This window comes from Mesoplodon mirus (assembly GCF_964341445.2).
Source record: "Mesoplodon mirus genome assembly, chromosome: 3".
Lineage (NCBI taxonomy): Eukaryota > Metazoa > Chordata > Mammalia > Artiodactyla > Ziphiidae > Mesoplodon > Mesoplodon mirus.
In genome coordinates, this window is record NC_138978.1 from 198,658,954 (window position 1) to 198,681,100 (window position 22,147).

A 22,147-nucleotide genomic window follows, 5' to 3' on the forward strand; every position below is an offset into this window, starting at 1 on the left:
CAGGCCACATGTGCCATCCTGGGCGCCGAGCCACCGTGGGGTCTCCCAACGCCTCTGGACGTGACGGGACCATGGGGATGAGGGGCTGCTGGCTTCAGTGCCACCTCCCCCGCTGCTGACTCTTCCTGCAGATTCTACCCCAGGAAAATGCCACCCCCGAGCCTCCGTTTCTCAGGCCTTGGGCGCCTGCAGGTCGTTCTGGAAAGTTCCCTCTTTTGTGCTGCGGGGTCGTCACGACTCCCAGAGGCAGCTCCTTTCCCGCAGTCGAGGCCAAGGAGCTGCAAGGGAACTGGGACCCCCTTGTAGTAGAGTGAAAAGGCTGGGTCTTCCGGTTTGAGACATGCTGGTGGGGGGAGGGTCAGAGCTGGGGACCAGCCTGAGCACTGAGCTGAGTCTTAAAGCCCCAGGACAGCTGGGAGGTGGGGCTAGTCCTTCCACTGCAGCGAGAGAAGTCGAGATCTAGCTGCGGGGGCAGGGGGGACTTCCCTGGTGGCGCAGTGGGTAAGACTCCGCGCTCCCAGTGCAGGGGGCCCAGGTTCGATCCCCGGTCAGGGAACTAGATCCGACATGCCACCACTAAGAGTTTGCATGCCACAACTAAGGTGCCCGTGCGCTGCAACTAAGGAGGTGGCGAGCCGCAGCTAAGGAGCCAGCCTGCTGCAACTAAGACCCGGTGCAACCAAATAAATAAATAGTATTAAAAAGAAAAAAAAATCTAGTTGGGGGAGTTATCATAATCATATCAGTTAATTATGTTATAATTAATTAATTATGATAATTATCATAATCGGTTAATTATGATCATCAGTTATCATAATCATAATGGGAGTTCTACCAGCAATTTTAAATGGTCTAGTAGCCACATTAATACAAAGGAAAAAGAAACAAGTGAAATGAATTTTAATAAAGTGTTTGTTGGAGTTTCAGTGCCCTTGAATTAGAAGGGGCTGAGTCACTAACCCTGCAGATTGCATGTCTAAGCGCTGACTAAACTTGACCTTGAACCCATCACAGCCTTCCCTTTCCCAGCGCCCCAAGAATATGCTCACGTGTGCACGCACACATGCACACACACATGTGCACACACACCCAACGCCACGTCAGACTTCCCTCTGTGAAGATATGCATTCGGGACACACGCAGGAAGGGTTGATGACATGATTTCCTAATAAATCCTGTGTTTTTTTAAATAAAAAATACATGTTTTGAGCCCATCTGAAAATGATTTCCACATGTGATCAATGTAAAATTACTAGTGAGCTACTTTATTCTTCCCGATAGGTCTGAGGAGTCTGTGTGGCTCACACTTGGCTCCCAGCGGCCCCACCTCCAGCTCGTCAGCCCCACGTGGAGGGGTCCGCGTGAGTGACTGCACTTCCCGTGTGGGCCGCTTGCTTCCCTCTGTTTATTCCCACTTGTGACGAGCAATAAAAGTCCTAAAAAAGACTCTTAGTGACCCAGCGTCCCGGGAGGGGGCAAGTGGAGAGTCCACGGCCTCCTCCACAGCGGCTGCAGGACCTGGGGTGGAGGGGGTGCGGGGTGGTGATTCCGGGGTCGTAGGCTGGGTGAGCGAGCCCTGGGTCTGCATCAGGGAGAAGCCATCCTGGGACCACCGAGGGCAGGGTGGGCCAGGCCAGCTCCCTCCCTAGAGCACAGAGGGCTTCCAGGCATAGCACCTGCCCCAGGCGGGTGCATGGCAGGCATCCGCCACTCGATGGGGGGCTCAGAAAGGAGGCTGAGAGACAGACTCTTTTTCTGTGAACTTGAAGTCAGAAGGAGGCGTTCGAGAGCGTCCCTGGTCACCAGCAGGGTGACCTCCTCAGCCCCAGCTCCTTTGTCTGTCAAGCAGGTTAAAGCCTGTCTATCCCATCTACACTGCAAGGCTGACGGGAGGGGAAATCAGACGGCGCCTGCGGGAACCCACAAGCCTGGACAGGCCGGCAAGTGTGAGGTTCCCCTTTGGAGCCTGGACAGCTGGGGCTCGTGAGCGGATTTCCCAGGACAGCAGCTGAGTGCTCACCTGGGTCAGCTGAGCCGAGACACCCTTCCTCTGCTTTTCTGGGGGAGGGAACCGGTACCACGAGGACGTGGTACCTTGGGATGCCTTTGGGGCAGGGCCTCGGAAGCAGGAGGTTGGACAGTGCCCTCGCCTCCTTGACATCCTGCCCACACCTGCAATTTCCCAGGCTGGAGACTTGATTCTCTTTGTCAGTAGGAACGACTCTTTCCTCCCAAGTCCAAGGGAAGCCGGGCACACCAGTTCTGCCACGGTGCACGCAGGTGACTGCTCCTGGGGGGGCGGAGGGCTGCCCTGCCTGGCAGATGTGCCAACATCAGGAACCTGAGCCTCGAGAAGGAGCACGGGTAGCCTCGCGTGTCCCTGTCCCGGGAGTAACCATCAGGGAGTCTTTTCTCCCCTTTCCTAGTCGGTCTTGCCCATCTGGCCACGAGTCTCAGTCGGGAAGTGTGTCAGTGGCCCTGTTTATCATGGGGTTTGGCTCAGTCTCTCTGGGGACAGGCGCCAAAGGCCAGGGGAAGGAGCCTGCGTCTGGGGATCCACTTGGGGACTTGGAAAGTATATTTATTGGAAACCATGTAAGTGTCCAAATATAGGCAAATGGCTTAACCCAGCCATACGATGGACCATAATACCCTCTGAAAACGATGCTCAGGAAGAATTTTTAGTGACATGGGAAAATGACTACTATAATATGATAAGCAAATAATAATAAAAAGCAGGAGACAGAATGTATGTGAATATGTGTGTTTGTGCATAGAGTTATCTCAGCTACAAAAGGAAAAGTGTGTACACACGCCTGCACTCAGGAAATGTGACCATGGCTGACACCTTTAGCTAATAAGACAAAGAATTATTGGTTATTTTCTCTCTTTTTTTTTTTTTTTTTTTTTTTGGCGGTACGCGGGTCTCTCACTGTTGTGACCTCTCCCGTTGCGGAGCACAGGCTCCGGACGCGCAGGCTCAGCGGCCATGGCTCACGGGCCTAGCTGCTCCGCGGTATGTGGGATCTTCCCGGACCGTGGCACGAACCTGCCTCCCCTGCATCAACAGGTGGACTCTCAACCACTGCACCACCAGGGAAGCCCTATTTTCTCTTTTTCCCCTATGTTTTGATATTGCCTATAGAGCCTTATGACATTACAATTATAAATTATTGTTTGAAGAAACAGCACCTCCGTGCTCTGGGTTCCACTGTCTCCTCCTGCCTTTAAGGCAAGGATTACAGGGACGGAGAGTAAAACAGAAAGTCTCTCTGACCCCTGACCTGAAGGAACCCTGACCATTGGGACACTGGCGTCTTCAGCATCTGGGTCATCAGTAGACACTTTCCCGGTGATTTAGAAATACATTCTTTCTAAATAATACACAGGGATAGGCAGGCAGAAGACTGTACCGTTGGAGTAGGGGAGGTGACCCATCCTGGGGACACTTGGTCCGAGGAAATGGCCTGAAGTCAGCCCTTGTCGAAGGGGATTCCAGGAGAATGCCCTGAGGCGTCCACTGTATGTACTGAATTTCTTTCCTCTGTATTTAGAATGGGACCAGCTATTTAGCATCTTTGGGGGAACTGAGGAAAGCGTCACTCAGTTTTCTGCAGGGCTTGGTTCCCTGCAGAGCCCTGGGGAGAAAAGCTGACCGTTTATCTACAAGGACCTGCTCCCAGCTCTGCTCTGGCCTCACAATCCTGGCTTCAGGAGGCCCGTTGTGCATCTGCCTGGGTCAGAACTGGCCCATCCACAACCTTCCCGGTTATCACACCCCCGTGTTCAGACCCCCAGCCTCCCCACAGGTGGGCCTGCGCCACCGTGACCGGGCCTTCGCTCCCACTCCAAGGGGAGACCTGCGTGGAGCCAGTTCTCCGCAGGAGCCACGTCACTTTCTCTGGATCAAGAGGCAAAGCCGCAAACTTCTCCAGATATTTTAGGGGAGAAACCACATGGTGGGTGCTGACAGCCCCAGCTGGCTGGGTCTGGAGCTAATCATTAATATGCTCTTTAGGGTGTATCAATGGCCCCCAAGATACAGGCGAACTTGACTGGGTCAGGCTAAAAATGTCAGCCTGTGATCTCAGGTCCCTGGAGAGCCAGCAAAGAGAAGATCCAGAGAAGGAAGAAAAATGGAACAAGTTAAAAATGAGTCCTTGAGTCTCAATCTGTCCCGAACAAACTGAGGGGGAAATACGGCTGTGACCTCTCCCAGCGCTGGGGCCGCAGGGTATAAACTTGTGGACCGATTTCAGTGGCTGTTTACAGAAACTGGAAAAAAGGAATCACTGCCAAATCTCTCTCCATTTGAGGATCTGGACACAAAATCATACTTTCCAGTAGTCTCCGAAGAGCATAGATGAATAAATAACTTCTGCAGGTCCAGTCAAGTAGGACGAGAATGGTATTTGCAAACTATCCGTCCTCTGTTCATTCAACGTTCAGATGTGTTCTGAGCTGGGCCCTGCACTCACTGCTGGGGAGCGGGGCTGGGTGAGGGTCAGGCCTCGCCCTCTAGACGTGCGGGGAAACACGGACACAGGCGATGCGGGAACACGGCGTTCCACGTGTGTGGGAAAGTCACGGCTGTCACCGGAGCCGAGCCTCCAGGGAGGAGGATTATCTGGGCTGGCAGGTCAGCACAGGCACAGAGGAAGGACAGGAAGCCCCTTTGTGGGCCACCGTCAAGTGTAGACATGGCAAAGGGTGAAAGTCAAGGGGAGGAGCATTAGTAGCCGGGGTCAGGGAGGTGCCGGCTTCCCCAGGGCGCCCTGGGCCGCCACAGAGTGTGGGTTGGTGGTGGAAGCCGTGCGGAGCAAGGGGGTCTCACGCAGGACAGCGTCGGGGTCAAGGTTGCGTTCTATGATAAGACGCTGGCAGCTCGGGGAGCACGGATTCCACAGGCAGAGGAGGGGGTGGGCAGCGAGGTCCTGACGCGTGATCTGGGCGACAGGGAGGTGGACCGCAGGGGAGGACGGCGCATCAGGGTTCTGTCGCCAAGAGAACCCGGGACACGGGCAGAGGGGCTAGGCGGCCCCCCTGCTCACCAAAGTACAGAGGAGGAGGAAAGGCGGGCCCGGGGTGGGGCGATGGTTCATTTATTTTTGGACTAGTTGAACTTGAGACACTCGAGGAGCACAAGAGGCAAGTGGATGCTCTAGACTCAGAATGGGGATCTAGGCCAGAGGGAGTGGGTGGGCACAGGGGCTGCGGCCAGAGCCCTGGCCACAGCGCTGCCTGGACACCAGGGGAAGATGGGGAGGGGGCAGCTGGGGAGGGAAGGAAAGCAGCGCGCTGGTCAGGGTGTCAAGGGACCGAGGTGGCGTCAGATGGCACAGAGGAGGCACGCGGGACGAGGACTAAGAAGCCAGCCCCCCAAGGCTGAATGTGGAGGGGCCAGGGAGCTGCGGTGAGATGGTGACTGTGGGGCTGCTTCCTGTAGTTTTGTTGTGAAGGAGGAGCGATGGGGCCAGAGAGAGAGCAGGGAGGGAGGCTGAGGAGAGACGGACAGAGACAGAGACGGACAGACAGACAGAGAGAGACACAGAGGGAGGGACAGACAGAGACGGACAGAGAGACACAGAGAGAGAGAGAGACAGACAGAGAGAGACACAGAGAGACAGAGAGACACAGAGGGTGGGACACAGACAGACAGAGAGACACAGAGAGACAGAGAGACACAGAGGGAGGGACAGAGACAGAGACGGACAGAGAGACACAGAGAGACACAGAGGGAGGGACAGAGACGGACAGAGAGACACAGAGAGACAGAGAGACAGACACAGAGAGACACAGAGAGACAGAGAGACACAGAGGGTGGGACACAGACACAGACAGACAGACACAGAGAGACAGAGAGACACAGAGGGAGGGACAGAGACAGAGACGGACAGAGAGACACAGAGGGAGGGACAGACAGAGACGGACAGAGAGACACAGAGAGACAGACACAGAGAGACACAGAGAGACAGAGAGACACAGAGGGTGGGACACAGACAGACAGACACAGAGAGACAGAGAGACACAGAGGGAGGGACAGAGACAGAGACGGACAGAGAGACAGAGAGACACAGAGGGAGGGACAGACAGAGACGGACAGACACAGAGAGACACAGAGAGACAGAGAGACACAGAGGGTGGGACACAGACACAGACAGACAGAGAGACACAGAGAGAGAGAGACAGAGAGAGGGAGACAGAGACAGAGAGAGACTGACTGAGAGAAAACCGGTGTTTAAGGGAGCAAAGGTTGCAGAGGACACAGGAGAGAACAGAATCTGAACAGTGCCTGGTCCAGAGGAGGGCCGTCTTTTCCGTGCTGAGATGGGAGGGAAGGGGGTAGATTACATACATGGACGCCTACAAGTTTTCAGGTAGCAGAAGAGGAATTTGAAGGTATTCTCACCCGAAGCCCTCAAGTTTCTTAGTGAAACCTGGCGCTAGGTCATCTGCTGAGGGTGAAAAAAGAGCTGGGACAAGAGGGTTCCTAGAGGAAGGCTGACTTCTGGAAGAAGAGAGGGAGGTGCAGAGGTTTTCCAGGCAGCCTGAGGGCCTGGCCGCGGGCACCGACGATGTACCCGCTACGTCATTCTCTCCAGGTCTGGGGAGCAGCTGTGGGGCGGGGCACATATGCCAGAGGGTTAGTCTCCTGCCGGCCCGGTGATGAAGGTGGGGGCCGAAGCATGGGAACCCAGGGTCATGCTGAGAATGACCGAGTAAGACGGAAGCTAAAGGGGCAAATGAGCAAAGCCGGAAAGGCTCCAAACACTGATGAGACGTCCGTCCACGCTGGGGCCAAGGATGGAAGGGGCCACAGTTTCTGGGAAAGTTATAGTCTCGGGGTGGAGAGACCTGACCCGGGCCTCACTGCGGCATCCAGGTCTGAACAGAGAGACTGGTGGGCGTGTGGGAGGGCAGGATGTGTCCCAGGACGTGAAGGCAGGCGGCTGCCCTCAAGGATGGGCCCCAGGAGAAATGACAACGGTGGCTATCACTTAATTAAATGCCTACTGTTTGCAAATTGCTATGTTAGACATTCTGCAAACTTGTGTGCCCCACCCTCATACAGACTCCAAATTAGATAGGATCACCTCTATTCACAGGCAAAGAAATGGAAACTTCATTATGCGTTTTCTGTGTGGCAGCAATTCCACTCACAGGCACGTCCCCAACAGAAATTAAATCATAAGTGCACCCAAAAGTGTTCATAACAGCATGGTTTGTAATATCCCCAAAACTGGAAACAACCCATATGTCTACTAACAGTGAAATGATAAATAAATTATGGCATATTTATACAAGAGGTTACTACATAGCGGTGAAAGTAAACAACAACAAACAAAGCTACAGACAACATGGATGGATCTCACAAACATAAAGACGAGTGACAGGACACACACTGTGACTCTAAATATATGATTTTAAACAGGCAAGACTAAGCCCGGGGTTAGAAGTCAGGGTGGGGTTCCCATGGGGAGGGCACGGGAGTGGCGATGGGGAGGAACATGGGGCGGTGCCGCCAACGCTCCAGTTCTTGTTCACTTTGTGGGAATATGGGAAAGTCTGTATTTGTGTTTTGTACACTTTTCTGTATGTATTTTATATTTCAATAAAGACGTGTGCTAGAAAAAACATCCACTCTTGTCAATGAGATACAGGTAAGACACTGAAGAATAAAATGAAAGAAAGTAAAGCTGGCAAACGTTCGGAGCTCATCTGAGGCTGCGCGGTTGGTGAACCGTCTGGCCGGGAAAGGAGCCCGGGGCCCCTGCTTGGCCTGAAGCCCAGGGCTCGCCCCACCACCAGCCATGCCGAGAGGCCCGGAGCCCCCCACCTCCCGCTGGGCACGATGGCCTTGGGGACAAAGGATCAATGTCCCGGAGTGACTGTCTACTGGGTCTTGGAACAGCTCTGGCAGCTGTTGCTGCTGATGTTCAAGGCCGGGTTTCATGTCTGGGGCGTCTTGTGTGTCCCTACCTCACCAGGAAGCACTGAGCATTTCTCTTGGGACCTGAGGCATAACCTCTGACCTCTGACCCCAGCCTCCCAGCTTCTCCCCTTCAATCCACCCCCGCTTGGCCGCGCCGTGTCTTCCCAGAGCAGCCCGGGTACCTGGCCCCATGTGAGAGGCCAAGCTCCCCTCCCCCTCCCCCACTTGCCTTCCTGACGCATCGTGCCCCCCTCCGCGCCTCCCCCAGTGTGGGAGGTGAGGCCCCACCGTAGTGCGTCCCGCCATCCAGGTCTCCCTCTCTACTGACCCTCCCCAGCAGCACCGAACACGCTGTCATAGCCCATCTTTTTAAACCTCCTCTCGTGATCCGTGTTTACCTCCAGCTGCTTCCCATTAGAACAAAATGCAGAAAAAACAGAGAGCCGTGTCTGTGTGCTCCATCTGCCGGACCCGCCATCCTCCTCGAGGCTTACCTTACGGAATCTCTCAGCAGGAACAGACGTGGCAGTCCCCCCCCCACAACTGAGCCCCTTTCACCTGCTTCTAAGAAACGGCTCCGCGCCTCCGCCCTCCTCCCCAGCCTCCTTCAGGGCTCCTCCCCATTCTCCAGCGCCTGAAGCATTGGGAGGGGCGGAGACGTGGTCCTCGGCCCTGGCTCTTCCCCGGCACTCGCTCCCCAAGTGCCTCTTCCCGGCTCAGGGTCTTCAGCATCACCCTCTACACTTCGGGCTCCCAAACGGGCTCTCCCCACTGAGCTCCAGACTCGCACCTGCAACCCAGCACTCCCCTCGGGGGCTGCTAAGCTCCACAAGCATTCTTCATCTGCTCAAATCCCGTCCTCACGTCAGTAAGCAGCACCAGATATACCCGTAGCTCAGGCAGGACGGGTCACCTCACTCCTCTCTTTCCCCCGAAATGTCAGCCAGTCCTGGCTGTGCTACTGTGAAGTATCTCCTGAATCCGACCGCTTCTCCCCGAAACATCCTTGAGCTCTTGCCCAGCCCTCCCCCTCCAGTCCTGCCCTCCTGCCCTCTGTGCATCCCACAGCTGGCAGAGGAATGGATCCTTTCATTTTATGTTTCATGGAAAGGCATTTTATATCAAATATAGCAGTGTGTACACTTCCTTTTGAAAATGGAGATCAGACCACATCTCTCCCCTGCTCAAAACCCTCCGGTGCCATCCCACCCCACTTGGAATAAAACTCCAAGCTCCCACTGCTGCCCTGTAAGGCCCCTCATCACCTGAACCCGCCTCCACATCACCTGAACCCCCCCATATCACCTGAACCCGCCCCCACATCACCTGAAAACCACCCCGCATCACCTGAACCCGCCACGCATGACCTGAACCCGCCTCGTATCACCTGAACCCGCCCCCGTATCACCTGAACCCACCCCCATAGCCCCTGAAAACCGCCCCGCATCACCTGAACCCGCCCCGTATCACCGGAACCCGCCCCCGCATCACCTGAACCCGCCCCGTATCACCTGAACCCGCCCCCATATCACCTGAAAACCACCCCGTATCACATGAACCCGCCCCCATATCACCTGAACCCGCCCCCATATCACCTGAAAACCACCCCGTATCACCTGAACCCGCCACCATATCACCTGAACCCGCCCCCACATCACCAGAACCCGCCCCGTATCACCTGAACCCGCCACCATATCACCTGAACCCGCCCCCGCATCACCAGAACCCGCCCTCATATCACCTGAACCCGCCCCCGCATCACCGGAACCCGCCCCCATATCACCTGAAAACCACCCCGCATCACCTGAACCCGCCCCCGCATCACTGGAACCCGCCCCCGTATCACCTGAACCTGACCCGTATCACCTGAACCCACCACCATATCACCTGAACCCGCCCCCGCATCACCAGAACCCGCCCTCATATCACCTGAACCCGCCCCCGCATCACCAGAACCCGCCCCCGCATCACCTGAACCCACCCCATAACACCTGAACCCGCCCCGTATCACCTGAACCCCGCTCCATATCACCTGAACCCACCCTGCTTCACCTGAACCCAGCCTACTCCTGGCCTCATCCCCCCCTCGACTGCTCCGGTTACAGGGCCTGGCTCGCCCTCTGACAGGCTACACCTGCTAGTACCACAGGCCTTGTGTTTGCTGTTCCTTCTAGACCGACCCGTGGCTGATCCCTCAGTCCCTCCCAGGCCTGCTCCCACGTCGCCTCTGGGCAGTGTTTTCCCCGACCCCTGGCAGGACTCTCCCCCCACCGAGGCTGTTGGTTATATACTCTTTCCTGAAACTGGGTTATTCTTCTTTGTAACAAACAGATGTTACATGTGATGTGTGCCTATGGTCTCTATGAGTATTATCTGTCTCACCCACTAGAAAGTGAGCTTAGGGCCAACGGCCTCTCCGTCTTACTAGTCTCCTAGCGCTTCGAAAGTGCCTGTTGGGGACTCACGAAATAGCTGGAGAGTCAATGATTTAGTGGAATCCTTACTTAGGAACACAAACATGATCCATGAACCCTGCCTAAAAAGAGTGAAAGCGGGACAAAGCTCCAGGCCCCACCTCCAGGCCCCCAGCCCCCAGCCTGCCAAGCGCCTTCTTTTTTTTGGCCGCGCTGCACGGCACAGCATGCAGGATCCTAGTTCCCCGACCAAGGATTGAACCTGTGCCCCCAGCAGTGGAAGCTCGGAGCCTTAACTCCTGGGTCAGGAAAATCTCAGGGTCAGGGAAATCTCCCTGCCACATGCCTTCCGTGCCCTATTTTGCCTAAACCTCACAACTGCCCTACGGTGGGCTTTACTTCCATCTTGAGGATGGGCATCTCAGGCTCAGAAAGGCAAAGGGACGGGGTCTGAATCCAGGTCCAGCTGCCTCTGGAGACCCTGTTCTGGCCTCCAGACTCGCTACCTTCTGCGCCCGGGATGTTCCACTTTTCAGGTCAGGACGGGGTCCTGCTGGCACTGATGCGACAGGCTGAAGGGGCTGTGGACCCTCCTGGGGGAGGCAAGAGGGGGGTGGGAGGGAGAGGGTGCGGGGCAGGAGGCCATTCTATTCCTGTTTGTAAACAGCATCCGGACGACCAGCTGGTCTTCTCTGCCCTGGACCCCAGAGACCAGGAGGGTTCACAGGCCCGAAACCTCCCCCATCTCCCTTCCCCCAGCAGCGTCCAGCCCTGCGCCTCAGCCCTTGAGCCTGGGGGTAAAATAATTAGGCAGAGGCTGGAAGAAACCAGGCCACAGGATGGGGGTGGGGCCGGAAGTAGTTAACCCCACCCCCCCACCCCACCCCCGCCTCCCTCTTTACTGAACTCCGGGCCACTCTCCCCGCGTCCATCAAGTCCTCACTGCCACCCGCAGTAGTTTTTAACCTCATGAGAGAATAAGAAGTCGATTTAGCGAATACGCAGGCATGAAGTCTGCAGGATTCAGGGAGAGGAGGGAAGGTCCCTGTGCCACTTTCAGCACCTGGTCCAATTCAACCTCACAGTAACCCTCCAAGGTCACCTGACAGGTAACCGGGTCGACTCAGGAAGCCACGTTAACGAGGCCTTCGGTCCAGAAGGTCCTCAGCACCGTGAGTGTGCTTCCTTCCTGAGGGGACTCGCCGAGTTCTCTAGCTCGTAAGGGACAGGAGCTGGGTCACACCTGGACACCTCGGGCTCCAGACACCGGGGGCTCCCCCCACTCCCATGTCCTGGGCCAGCAAGCCCTGGGGGGACAGACCCCGAATCCAGACCCGGCTTCCTTCTCCCGTTATGCCAGGAGAGGTCTGGTAAACAAGCTCAGGCTGGTCTGGAAAGGCTATTCCTGTTTATCCGACTTGGCAGGCATCGAATATCAACTACCCCCCCACCCCAGATGTCTGACACAGATGCTCCAGTCTCTTGGGTGGAGGGAGAGGCTGATGGCAGCAGATGGTGGGTGCGGGCTCTGGCCCCACCCTTGCCCCTTCCTGCCTCAGCCTGGGGACCTCGAGCCCCCAGCCTACCTGATCCGGTAGCAACCTCCCCTTGGTCAGTGGGATGCTCATCCCAGCCCCGCCCACCCGCATCCCCCAGCACTGCTGCCCTTTCTGCGTGTTCGGGTCTCCATGGTCCTGCCTCCCTGTCCGCCCGGCCCATCGAGCCAAGCTGCGTCCCTGCTGACTCACTGAGGAGAAGGCAAGCGCTCAGGGGCAGCCCAAGGCTGGCAGCAGGAGCTTCACTTGCTGAAAATTCATCCAACTGAACATTCTATACATACAGAAGAACCTATATAATACATGAGTAAGAACAGCAACTAAGACAAACACACGTGGATCCCACCACCTAGTTTAAGAAGTGTGCTTGGGCTTCCCTGGTGGCGCAGTGGTTGAGAGTCCGCCTGCCGATGCAGGGGACACGGGTTCGTGCCCCGGTCCGGGAAGATCCCACATGCCGCGGAGCGGCTGGGCCCGTGAGCCATGGCCGCTGAGCCTGCGCGTCCGGAGCCTGTGCTCCGCAACGGGAGAGGCCACAACAGTGAGAGGCCCGCGTACCGCAAAAAAGAAGTGTGTTTTTTCACACTCCGGATGGACAGAGGCAGCTTTCAGATCCAGGGTGGGATTCTGAGCTGGCCGGGCCATCGCTGGTGCCCGCTGGTGCCTCCCCATCCCCTCTCCTGCCCCCTCCGCCCGGCCTCCGGGGCTATTCTGGTTGTGTACCCACTGGGGTTAATCTCCTTAAGCAAGGAGCCATGCCGCCCAGTGCACACAGCAAAGGGCAATGGGACCTGCTGGTGCTGCTGGGCTCTTCCGCTTTCCCGTCCCTGCAGGGAGACCATGGATGCTGGGCCGGGAGCTGAGGCTGCGGGGGCAGGGGCCACGGGGAGCTCAGAGGCTTGGGCCCAGCAGCTACTGGCTCGTGGAGGTCCTCGAGTTTTCCCCGAGGGAGAACCTAGAAGGGCTTCCTCCACCCCGACTGAGCTGCCCCTGCTCCTGCCTGGGCACAGGTGCTAATCCCAGCCCCCGGCAGACCAGGGAGGAGGACGGGGAGGCAGGCAGCAGGTCTTCTTTCCCACTTGGGAAGGAAAGAGAACACACAGCTGACCCGCTGGGATCCGGTTCCTGAAACCTGAGCCAGGACGAGGGTTTCACTGAACCCTGGGCTACACACCTGCCAGGGCCGTCTTCCACCTGGGCGGGAGGACCGGGAAGGCACACACTGGCCGAGGGCTCTGCCCCTTTAGGGGGAGGGAGGGGAGCCAGGGGTCAACTCTGTCAAGCCCACCCTGACCCCCTGCTCACCAGGCCGAGCTAGCACGTGTTCTCCAGAACCACAGCAGCTGCACAAGAAAGCAGACTCGGCAACACTGTGACGGGAGGACAGGAGGGGTCGGGGTGGGGTTGGCACAGGTGGCGTTGGAGCGCTCAGGTCAGGCCAGGTGCCTGACACTGCCAGGGGCAGGGAAAGTCAGGGAAGACTCCCTGGAGGAAGTGGTACCTGAGACCCAAGGACAGATAGGAGCTGACCTGGAGGCAGCAAGGGGTGGGGGAGAAGCAGAACGAGGTCCCTTCCACAGCAAGACCCACCCAGTCTGCATATGAACCTTGGGGACCCCGCCCCAAGAAGAGCCAGAGTTTAGGACCCAAACTGGGCCTGCCTTCCACTCTTGGTCTCTATGTATTAAATAAAAAGACAAACAACATTTTACTGTGGAAGATCTGAAACATATACACAGAAGTAGAGAGATGAGTAGAATAGCACAGTGCGGACTCACCACCAGCTTCAACACGTCAGCAACTGTCTACCAGCGGGCAGTCTCATGTCATCTATACCCTGCCCACTCCCCCCGGCCACAGTACTTTAAAGCAAATTCCCTAATCCTAGCAGTTTTTTTCCCATAAGTGTTTTAGTGTCCGCATCTAAAAGATAAGGATCCTTTAACAAGTATGTCCACGGGCTTCCCTGGTGGCGCAGTGGTTAAGAATCCGCCTGCCAATGCAGGGGACAAAGGTTCAAGCCCTGGTCCGGGAAGAGCCCACATGCTGTGCAGCAACTAAGCCCGTGCACCACAATGACTGAGCCTGCGCACTACAGCCCTCGAGCCACAACTATTGAGCCCACGTGCCGTAACTACCGAAGTCCGCGCGCCTAGAGCCTGTGCTCCGCAACAAGAGAAGCCACCGCAATGAGCCACACATCGCAACGAAGAGTAGCCCCCGCTAACCACGACTAGAGAAAGCCTGCGCGCAGCAACGAAGACCCAACACAGCCCAAATAAATAAATTAATTAAATAAATACAAAAAAAGAAAAAAGTGTGCCCACAACACCGTGATCAAGTCAGGTGACGCCGGCCCCTTACTCTCTGCTTAGAGGCAGCTCCAGCACCGCCCTCCCAGCCCCATGGCTCCTGGGCTTCTTGACCCAGAGAGCCGACACGTTGGAGCTGCAGTTTTCGCTTCGAACCAGCCCGATGAAGTCGATGAGGTGGACGCTCCAGCCCTCACTGTGGGGATGAGGAGACCAAGGCAGGTCACAGTGCGGGACACTGGTCCTCAGACCATGTGTTTCAAAGCAGAGTTCGTACCAGGCTCGAGTTTTGCTAAGGGTGCTGACAAAGCCGCGTCCCCGGGTTTGTGCCCCCTCCCCAGGTGACACAGGTGACTCTGCCCATGGCCCGGGAGCTGCCAAGCTGCATGGGCCCCCGGCCTGGGGGAGGAAGCGGTGTGGGGTGTGGAGGACCGACAGCCTCTGCCCAAGGGAAAAGGCCTTGGGGTGCCTTCCCCACAGCGTCACCGTGTCCCCTGACTCGGGCTCTGCCTGCGAGACAAGTGTCCACCTGGTGCTAACCGGCCGGCCGGGAGGGAGGCCTGGGAGGGTGAGCCCCTCACATGCTCTGCGGCCCAAATGCCTTGCTTTGGGATCAGGAGTGTTTCCTGCTTGTCTTTCACCTCCGGGGACCTTCGCAGCTGTGGGCTCAGAGCCTGGGGCCTGGGTGCCAGGGGTCCAGTGGGGCGTTGGCAGAGGTGCCAGCCCCCGGGGAGCGGCTTGCTCCCTTCCCTGTGTGTCCCAACAGCAAGTCCCCGCATCCTCTCATTTCCCACCCAGGTGGTAGGATCTACCCAGCACGTCAGAGCTGCACCTGGACCGTGCCCACAGGCTAATAAACTATAACTGACCTAAAATGCTACCGCTATGTTAGTTCCCAGTGCACAGCATAGTTATTTGATGTTTCTGTGTGTTACAAAACGACCCCTACCCTACCAGTGTTTTGGCAAAGCTTTAAACACAGGCCGGGGTGGCAGGGGCATAGCCGGGCGCCAGCTCCCCCACTTGCCCCAGCCTCTGCCCCTCTGCTGTTGCTCCCCATCCTCGAGGGGCCATGCGTGCCCACCGGCGGGCGCTGCAGCTAGTGTCCCCGCCAGACACCTCGCAGGAGTTTCAGGTGATGGCGCACAGGGAGGTGGCCGGCGAGGTCCAGGCGGGGGGGTGGGCAGGCAGCACACAGCAGAACAGTCTCCCCAGCAGACACTCCTGACCTGGAGGAAGGGTGTCTGCGAAGTCGTCCTCCGGCCGAGGCCAGGCTACTTTGTCCCAAGAAAACCCACATATGAGCACATGGCGGAAACCCGGGAAAAACACAGAAAGCCACTTTGCTTAAGCCCATCCTAGATGTGCGCAGACGCTTCCCCAGCGGTCACCCCTGCCCCTCCTCTGTCCCTCCTGGTGGCAAAACACCTGGTGGCTGGGAAAGAGCTTCATCCCCCAGCCAAGGGGCCTTACCCCCAAAAGGGGGGCTGCTCCCTCAAGAGGCTCCTCCAAAAAGTGCAGACCCCACCTCCCCTGGGAATGAGACGGACGGAAGCTGTGGGTGAAGGCACAGACCCTGGCCTGTCTCCACTGCCCTGGGAAGCCCATCTGACCAGCTGCCTCACATGGTCCACATGCCACGAGATGCCCAGAGGCCTTGAAAGAGAGCTGTTCTCCACAAGGAGAGGCTGGCAGGAGACTGCAAGCCCAGTCTCTCTTCCTGCCAGGAGGGTGGGATGAATGGGAAGGAAAAAAGCCAGGTGTGGGCGTCCGGGTGGGGTCAACCCGACAGTGACCACCCCAAGGGCGTCCCCTCAAGCTCCCAAGTTGCTAGCAGCCCCGCGTGATACGTGGGTGCAGGTCCCCCCAACACATCCGACCTCTGCTTCGTGAGACAGCAAATAGGGGTAAGGAGCTCACACGGCCAGTTCAGGGGATGACAATCGGTTCTGAAACATTAAATCCTTTGCCAGCGAGAACTCTTCTTCTAAGGAAAGAGCATCCTCATCGTGGCGTCGGGGTCTCCCCCCTCCCCCTCCCTCCCCCCTCCTCCTCTTCTCCCTTCCCCCTCCCCCGCCCCCCCCACTCACATCCATGGACATCTCCCTCTGGATGAGTTTCTTGGTCTCCTTTTCACAGAAGTTGAGCATGGCTTCCCGGTTGTACACGCCCGTGGATGGCTTCTCCGTCTGGTTCCTCTGGCGCAGCCCCACGGGGACGCTCCCATCTGGGTCCACCACGTCCAGCTCCTTCTCCAGCTCCGCCATCTCCTCAGGAGACAGGGTGGACAGCAGGCTGTCGATGTCGGGGTCCTCGCTCACCTGCCGGCGATACTTGGCTACCTTGGACATCTTGGCAAAGTGGGCTGCTGCTCTTGCGAGGGCTGCGGGGAGGTCCTGGTGGGCCGGGACGGGGTGCGAGCCGATCTGGATGGAGCAGACCCCCAGCTGGTCGAGGACCTCGGCTCCCTGCCCTGCCTGCTGCAGGTGCCCAAGTGTGAACGGGGGGCAGCAACCTCCCCAGTCCCAGGGCTAGTGGACCCGGGCTGGTCCAGCCAGCAGCCAATAAGGCCCCAGGACGGCCCGGCCCTGAAAGGAGAGGCCAATCCCCGGGCGGGGGCGGGCTTGCCTCGCTGTCAGAGCTGTTTGAAACTTGAGGACATTCCAGGGAATCTTGGAGCGCTGTGTGACCAAATTTAGCACAGAGCATTTAGCCTTTTAAAGACAAGGGGGCCACGCAATGAGAAAAAGATATAATACAAAAATGCAGAGGCTGGCAGAAGCAAGCAAGAGCCACGGAGAGCCAGAAAAGCAAGCAGACAGGACGCGGGCTTCACGAGCGGCCAGCCCCAGGCCTGCCCAGTTCAAGTGCACACGTGACGCCTCCACCCGGGGTGGACGGCGCTGTGGTCAGCACGTGCTCCACTGACTCCTTTCTACTGTATTTGGTAGTGTGCTGGGGACTCCCCAGTGTCTACAGCCCAGGAAGGAACTCGATTCCAGAAGCCCCGACCCACCCGCCCGTTCTCTCCTGCCGAGGAGGGCCCAGCATCAGAGGCCCCTGCCTGCCGTGGCCACTTCTTGCGAGCGAGCGAGAGAGAGAGAGAGAGAGAGAGAGAGAGAGAAAATAAATCCTCACTGTGCTCCTAGACCGAAAACTGGCAGGCTGTTTGGGCAAGAAAGTGTGAGGTGCAGAAGTCAGGGAACTCTGACAGGGCGGTCGGCCTCCACGAGCTCTTGGGAAGAGGGTTCCCACCTCCCTCCGTCCCGTCGGCTCCTTCCTCTGCCGGGGCACCTCCCGTGGGGGCATCAGGAGGGGTAGCAGGACCCCACCATGTGCAAATCCAGGGAAATATAACTCTGGGCTGTCGGGAGAGACCCTACTGCAATGGGTCTGGCAGGTTTCGTGAAAGGGCTTTCACTGCTCATCTCTCTTGCTGCCCTGTACAAGGCGCAGGGACATTCAATCTCCTGCCACAAAATCCCTCCAGAAGCTCTGCTGTAACCCACTGCGTAGCGGCTTCGATCTTTCCTGGCGTCGGTCCACGCTAAGCCAGAGAGAGTCACCCATTGGCACTTGCTGACGCCAGGGATGGTCTGGGAGAAAAACTTGGCCCTGGCGTTGACGGCCGGCTGGTCCCGCTTCAGGATAAGGCCAGGAGGAGCTGGGGCTGGCTGGTGGGACTGGAGGGCAGAGGCGAGCAGGCGGGCCGTGGGGAAGGGGGAGGAGGGGCTTGGGGGGCTCCTGGGGTTGTTTCTTTTCAGAGGCGGGGCGTCTGTGGGCGAGTCGTGAGCATATACTGATGAGCGCAGACCACGTGGCAGGCACCAGGCCAAGAGCAAGGGATGAAACTAAGGATAGGAAATCCATGTGGTCCCTGCCTTCCTGGAGCTTACAGTCTATCAGTGAAGACAGTTAATAAACAAGTAATTTCAAACCGTTTATTAAAAAAAAAAAGAGTATACAAAATGCCTCAAACGAGAAGTGCAGGGGCCGCGGGGAGCACAACAGGGAGGCTGGCTTCACGGCTCAAGCTTGGGCTCCCTGGGCGGCCGACAGGCTTAGGTCCTGGGCTCCCTGCTCAGCCGACGTGGGGTTCTGGCCCAGCCACCTCCTTCTCTGAGAGCCAGCTTCATCACCTATAAAATAAGGACAGCGCTGGTGCCAGGCTCGGAGAATGGCTGTGAGCGTTACACGTGAGCCACGCGGCTGATACGCCTGACGGGCAGCAGGCACACGATCCCTGTCTGTAGGCGTCGTAAGCCCTCACTTTCTCTCCTGGCCCAGGCTCTGTTCTCCACACCCCACCTCCTCGCTCATCTTTGTCTCTCCGTCCTTCAGCAGAAACCACCTTCCACACACACGCACGCACACAGGCGCGCACACGCGTGTGTATGCACACTCCTCTCCTCACCTCGTTCTCATCATTCACTCATTCATTCATTCAAGGGCGCTATGTTTACTTCCCACCCAGCCAGGCGCTATAGGGAGAGAGACGCAAGAATAATTAGTGTGGTCGTTCTCTTTTAAATGTGTCCTCTATTGATGTAGAAAACTCCACGTACTAGAAGGCAAGGTGAACCAGGAGAGCAGGAAGCAACTGCCTAGAGCCCAAGGGAGACACGCCAGTGGGCACGCCGAGGCCTTGGGCTGGCCTGGGGCTCCAGGGCGCGTGGACAGAACCGTCTCCCCCCAGCCCCTCACGTCTGTCGGCCGCTGCTCTCACTTCCGCCCAGAAGAGGCCTGATCTCTGGGGCCACCCCAGCCAACCTCTCGACCTCGCCAGCTGAAAGCGGCTCTTTCCTGCCCCCCGCGACTCTCCCTTCTCCTCCCAAAGCCAAGTCACTCAGCCCCGGGCCACCTGGTTTCAGCAGCCCTCTCCTCCCCGCTGGTTCTAAACTCAGAAAACAAAGCCAGAGCTTCCACACTTCCAGGCAGGACTCCCGGCCTCCTAACCAAAGGTTTCTGCACAGAAGCCCAGCATGTTCTCTGCTTCGGTCCCACAATGCCAAACAGCTGGCTCTCCTGGTGTGACTCGGTCCAAAGCCTCTTGCTCCTAGAACCCGGGCTCCGGGCACCGGCCTGCAGACCCTGAAAGCCAAAAGGCATCACCTGTGGGGCTGGAGGACTTGGGCCCCTGCGGCGAGGGACCACCGCCCCACGCTCTCTCCAGGGGCAATGGTTATCCAAGCTCAGAATCCACTTCCATCCACCCAGAACAAATTCATCTTGAGTATCGGGATTATGGGTCCCGAGAGAAAACCCAGTACTGCTGTGCCAGACGGAGGAAGGGAAAGGGACCCCAAACTCTGGCCAAAACCTGTGTACATGTTAGGGGACAGGGACCAGAAGCAATTAACTCATGCTTAGGGTGGCTCTCAGCTGGGCCGAGTGACCCCAGGAAAGTCACATTTTCAGGAATACAGGGTGGTAGTATAGTGTAGCAGATAAGGCCACGGGCTCAGGAGTCGAATGACGTGGGCTCAAATCTGAGATGTGTGACTTTGTGTAAGTTATTTAACCTCTCTGAGCTGCAGGAAATGGAAAACGAGAATCTTAAAAGTACCTTGAGAAAAACACATACTGCACAGGGTTATGAAGGTACTAAACATATCCAACAAGGTGATGTGTACAAAGCGTGCAGCACAGCGTCAGACGCCGCGAGCACTCAGTCTGTTCACGCTCAGTATATGACCACACCGGCTTTCTCCTTTTCAGGGAGCCTGGAAGTTTCTCTGAAGCAAGCCGCCGGCCTGGCCCCGCGCGCCCAGGATGGGCAGAAGTGGCCAGAGGAGAGCTCGGAGACAGACCACAGGCCGGACACATGTCTTCCTGCAAGGAGGGCAGGGGGAGGAAAGAGGGCAGAAGAGAGACAAGAGACTGCCTCCTCCCCGCCCCCCACGGCACCCCCGCCCGGCTAAAACCCCTAACAGGCCCCAGTCACAGACTGCAACCCCAGACCCAGAGCCGGCTGTGGAGCCAGCCTCACTTGTCCATGGCAATCTGACGGGCCAGGTGGGGCTGGGGGTCTGGAGCCACACACATGGCCTGTGACCTCCTGCTGCGTGGAGCGCTTGAGGTCCCCAAACCTCTGGCTCAGTGGAGCCCAACCCACTGGGGGCCAGGACCCCCTAAGTGGCAGGCGGGTTCTGAAAACGTCCACCCCTCTCCGAGGGTGGGGTCTGGGTGGAGAGAAGGGTTCCTCCCTCGCGCCCCTCACCCAAGCTGCTTCCAGCCTGTTCTTCTCCCGGTGAGCTCACCGTCTACCGAAAGGACAGCATCGTTCTGGAAGGAACTCCCTCAGCTACTTGAATAAAGTAGATAAAACTTTAATTCATCATTATTACCTGGAAGGTAGACAGTCAGCTCCAGGGAGGGGAGGGAGAGAGCTGACCCTTCACCATCCTGTAGCATAAATACACCTGCTCCAGAGGAAGCCACGTCTGGAGCCGTCCCAGGCGACCTGCTTACAGCAACGCTCTCGGACAGAGGTGAGCTTCTGATGCTCGGATGTGTAGAAATGGGAGAGGTCTGTGGAGACCTGTCTCCCAACACACAGCAGACCCTCCCTCTGGCTCACACTCCCCGCCTCCATGGCTGGGAACTTTATCCCCTGAGAAAGCCTCATTCTCCGGCTTCTCGTGTTTCCTACCCTCCCAGTGGGACCAGCAGCCCACCTGGTGACAACGCTGAGCGCTTCCTGCTCCTGTGCCTTGTCGCTGGCATCCCCTCTCCCTCCGACCCCCCTCACCCAGCAGAATCCTCCCAATCTTCAGGCTCCAGCTTGACTGCCATTCCCCCAGGACCCTTTTGCAAGCACACGCCAGCCCCCAGGGCTCTCTCCCCTCCAAATGCCTCTAGCATTTAGCACGTTCTCTGTCACATGCTGGCATTTTATAATTTTGACCCAACAGCTATCTCTCAAGTGCTTATTCTTTCTCTCCAAGTACTTTTGAAGACCCCGAGGGTAGGAACCACGTGGATATTTTTAGTATTCTCTCCACCCCAGTCCTTACACTAAGGCAACTCTGAGCATAGGGGAGGGTCTTACAGTTGATTTGGGATTACCAATCCCTCGTTACTTTCTCGGTTCAGCACAGCCTTTGCACCCTTAATATCTATCAAATGGCCCTGTCCCCAACCCTAGCCTCTGAAAGTGGTCCTTCCCCAAGAAAAAAGACAAGTTCTACTTGTCCAAGAGCAGAAGACGAATGGAAGCTCATTGTGGGGTGAGGGACGGACGGGGTGGGCAAAGGCATCAGAGTCACTGCTGGACCACCTCACGTCGCTCCGCGTGGTTTCTGAGGAGCTTCCTTCCTTCACTTTGTTCGGTTGGGGGAATCTCATAGCAAAACGGGCCCCAGGTCGCAGCTCTTTCAGTTCGCACAGGGAGCTGCTTTCCCCAAAGCAACACCCGGAGGACCTGGGTCACAGGGTTCCAGCGCAGCCTCACACTGGGCCCAGCACACCGACTGTCACCAAACGTGCCCAGGGGTGTTGGGTCACCATCTCAGACTCCCCTCCCCTCAGGCCAGGTCCCTCTCAAGGACCCCACTCCTTTCCTCTGTTGGTCTTGATGTCATTCCTTCATGTCACTGACCGACCAGCTCTGCAGACTTCTCGAAGACTCACTACTCTCTTTTCTTCCAAGATGGTTGGGGATATTTTCCGGGGGTGTGGGGGGCATGGGGGCAGCTTCCTTCTCTAGCCAAAGGCCAAGTCCTAGGCCTTGCCCAGACCCAACTGTCTGCTCCACCCTGTTACCTGCTGCAGTTACAGAAAACAGAAGGTGAGAAGTCCAAGAATGCTTGCTGGCCACGTGAACAGTGCCCTCTAGAAATGTAGGCTGCTCCAGGAGAGGGACTGTTGGGATGAAGTGAGCCGGGTAACCACAGCCTAGAGTCTGGCCCTCAGCTTTGCAAACTCAGCAAC

At 57.3% G+C, this 22,147-nt stretch overlaps 1 protein-coding gene across 1 annotated transcript in view; it reads right to left on the bottom strand.

Annotated features, from left to right (window-relative positions):
• LMOD1 (leiomodin 1) overlaps positions 1-16,737 on the bottom strand; it is a 32,887-nt gene extending 16,150 nt beyond the window's left edge. Inside the window, exon 1 of the mRNA XM_082614695.1 lies at positions 16,306-16,737. Coding sequence (XP_082470821.1) covers positions 16,306-16,566 — 261 coding nt within the window. The 5' untranslated portion in view covers positions 16,567-16,737. The remainder of the gene's footprint in view (positions 1-16,305) is intronic.
• Positions 16,738-22,147: the final 5,410 nt, after the last annotated feature.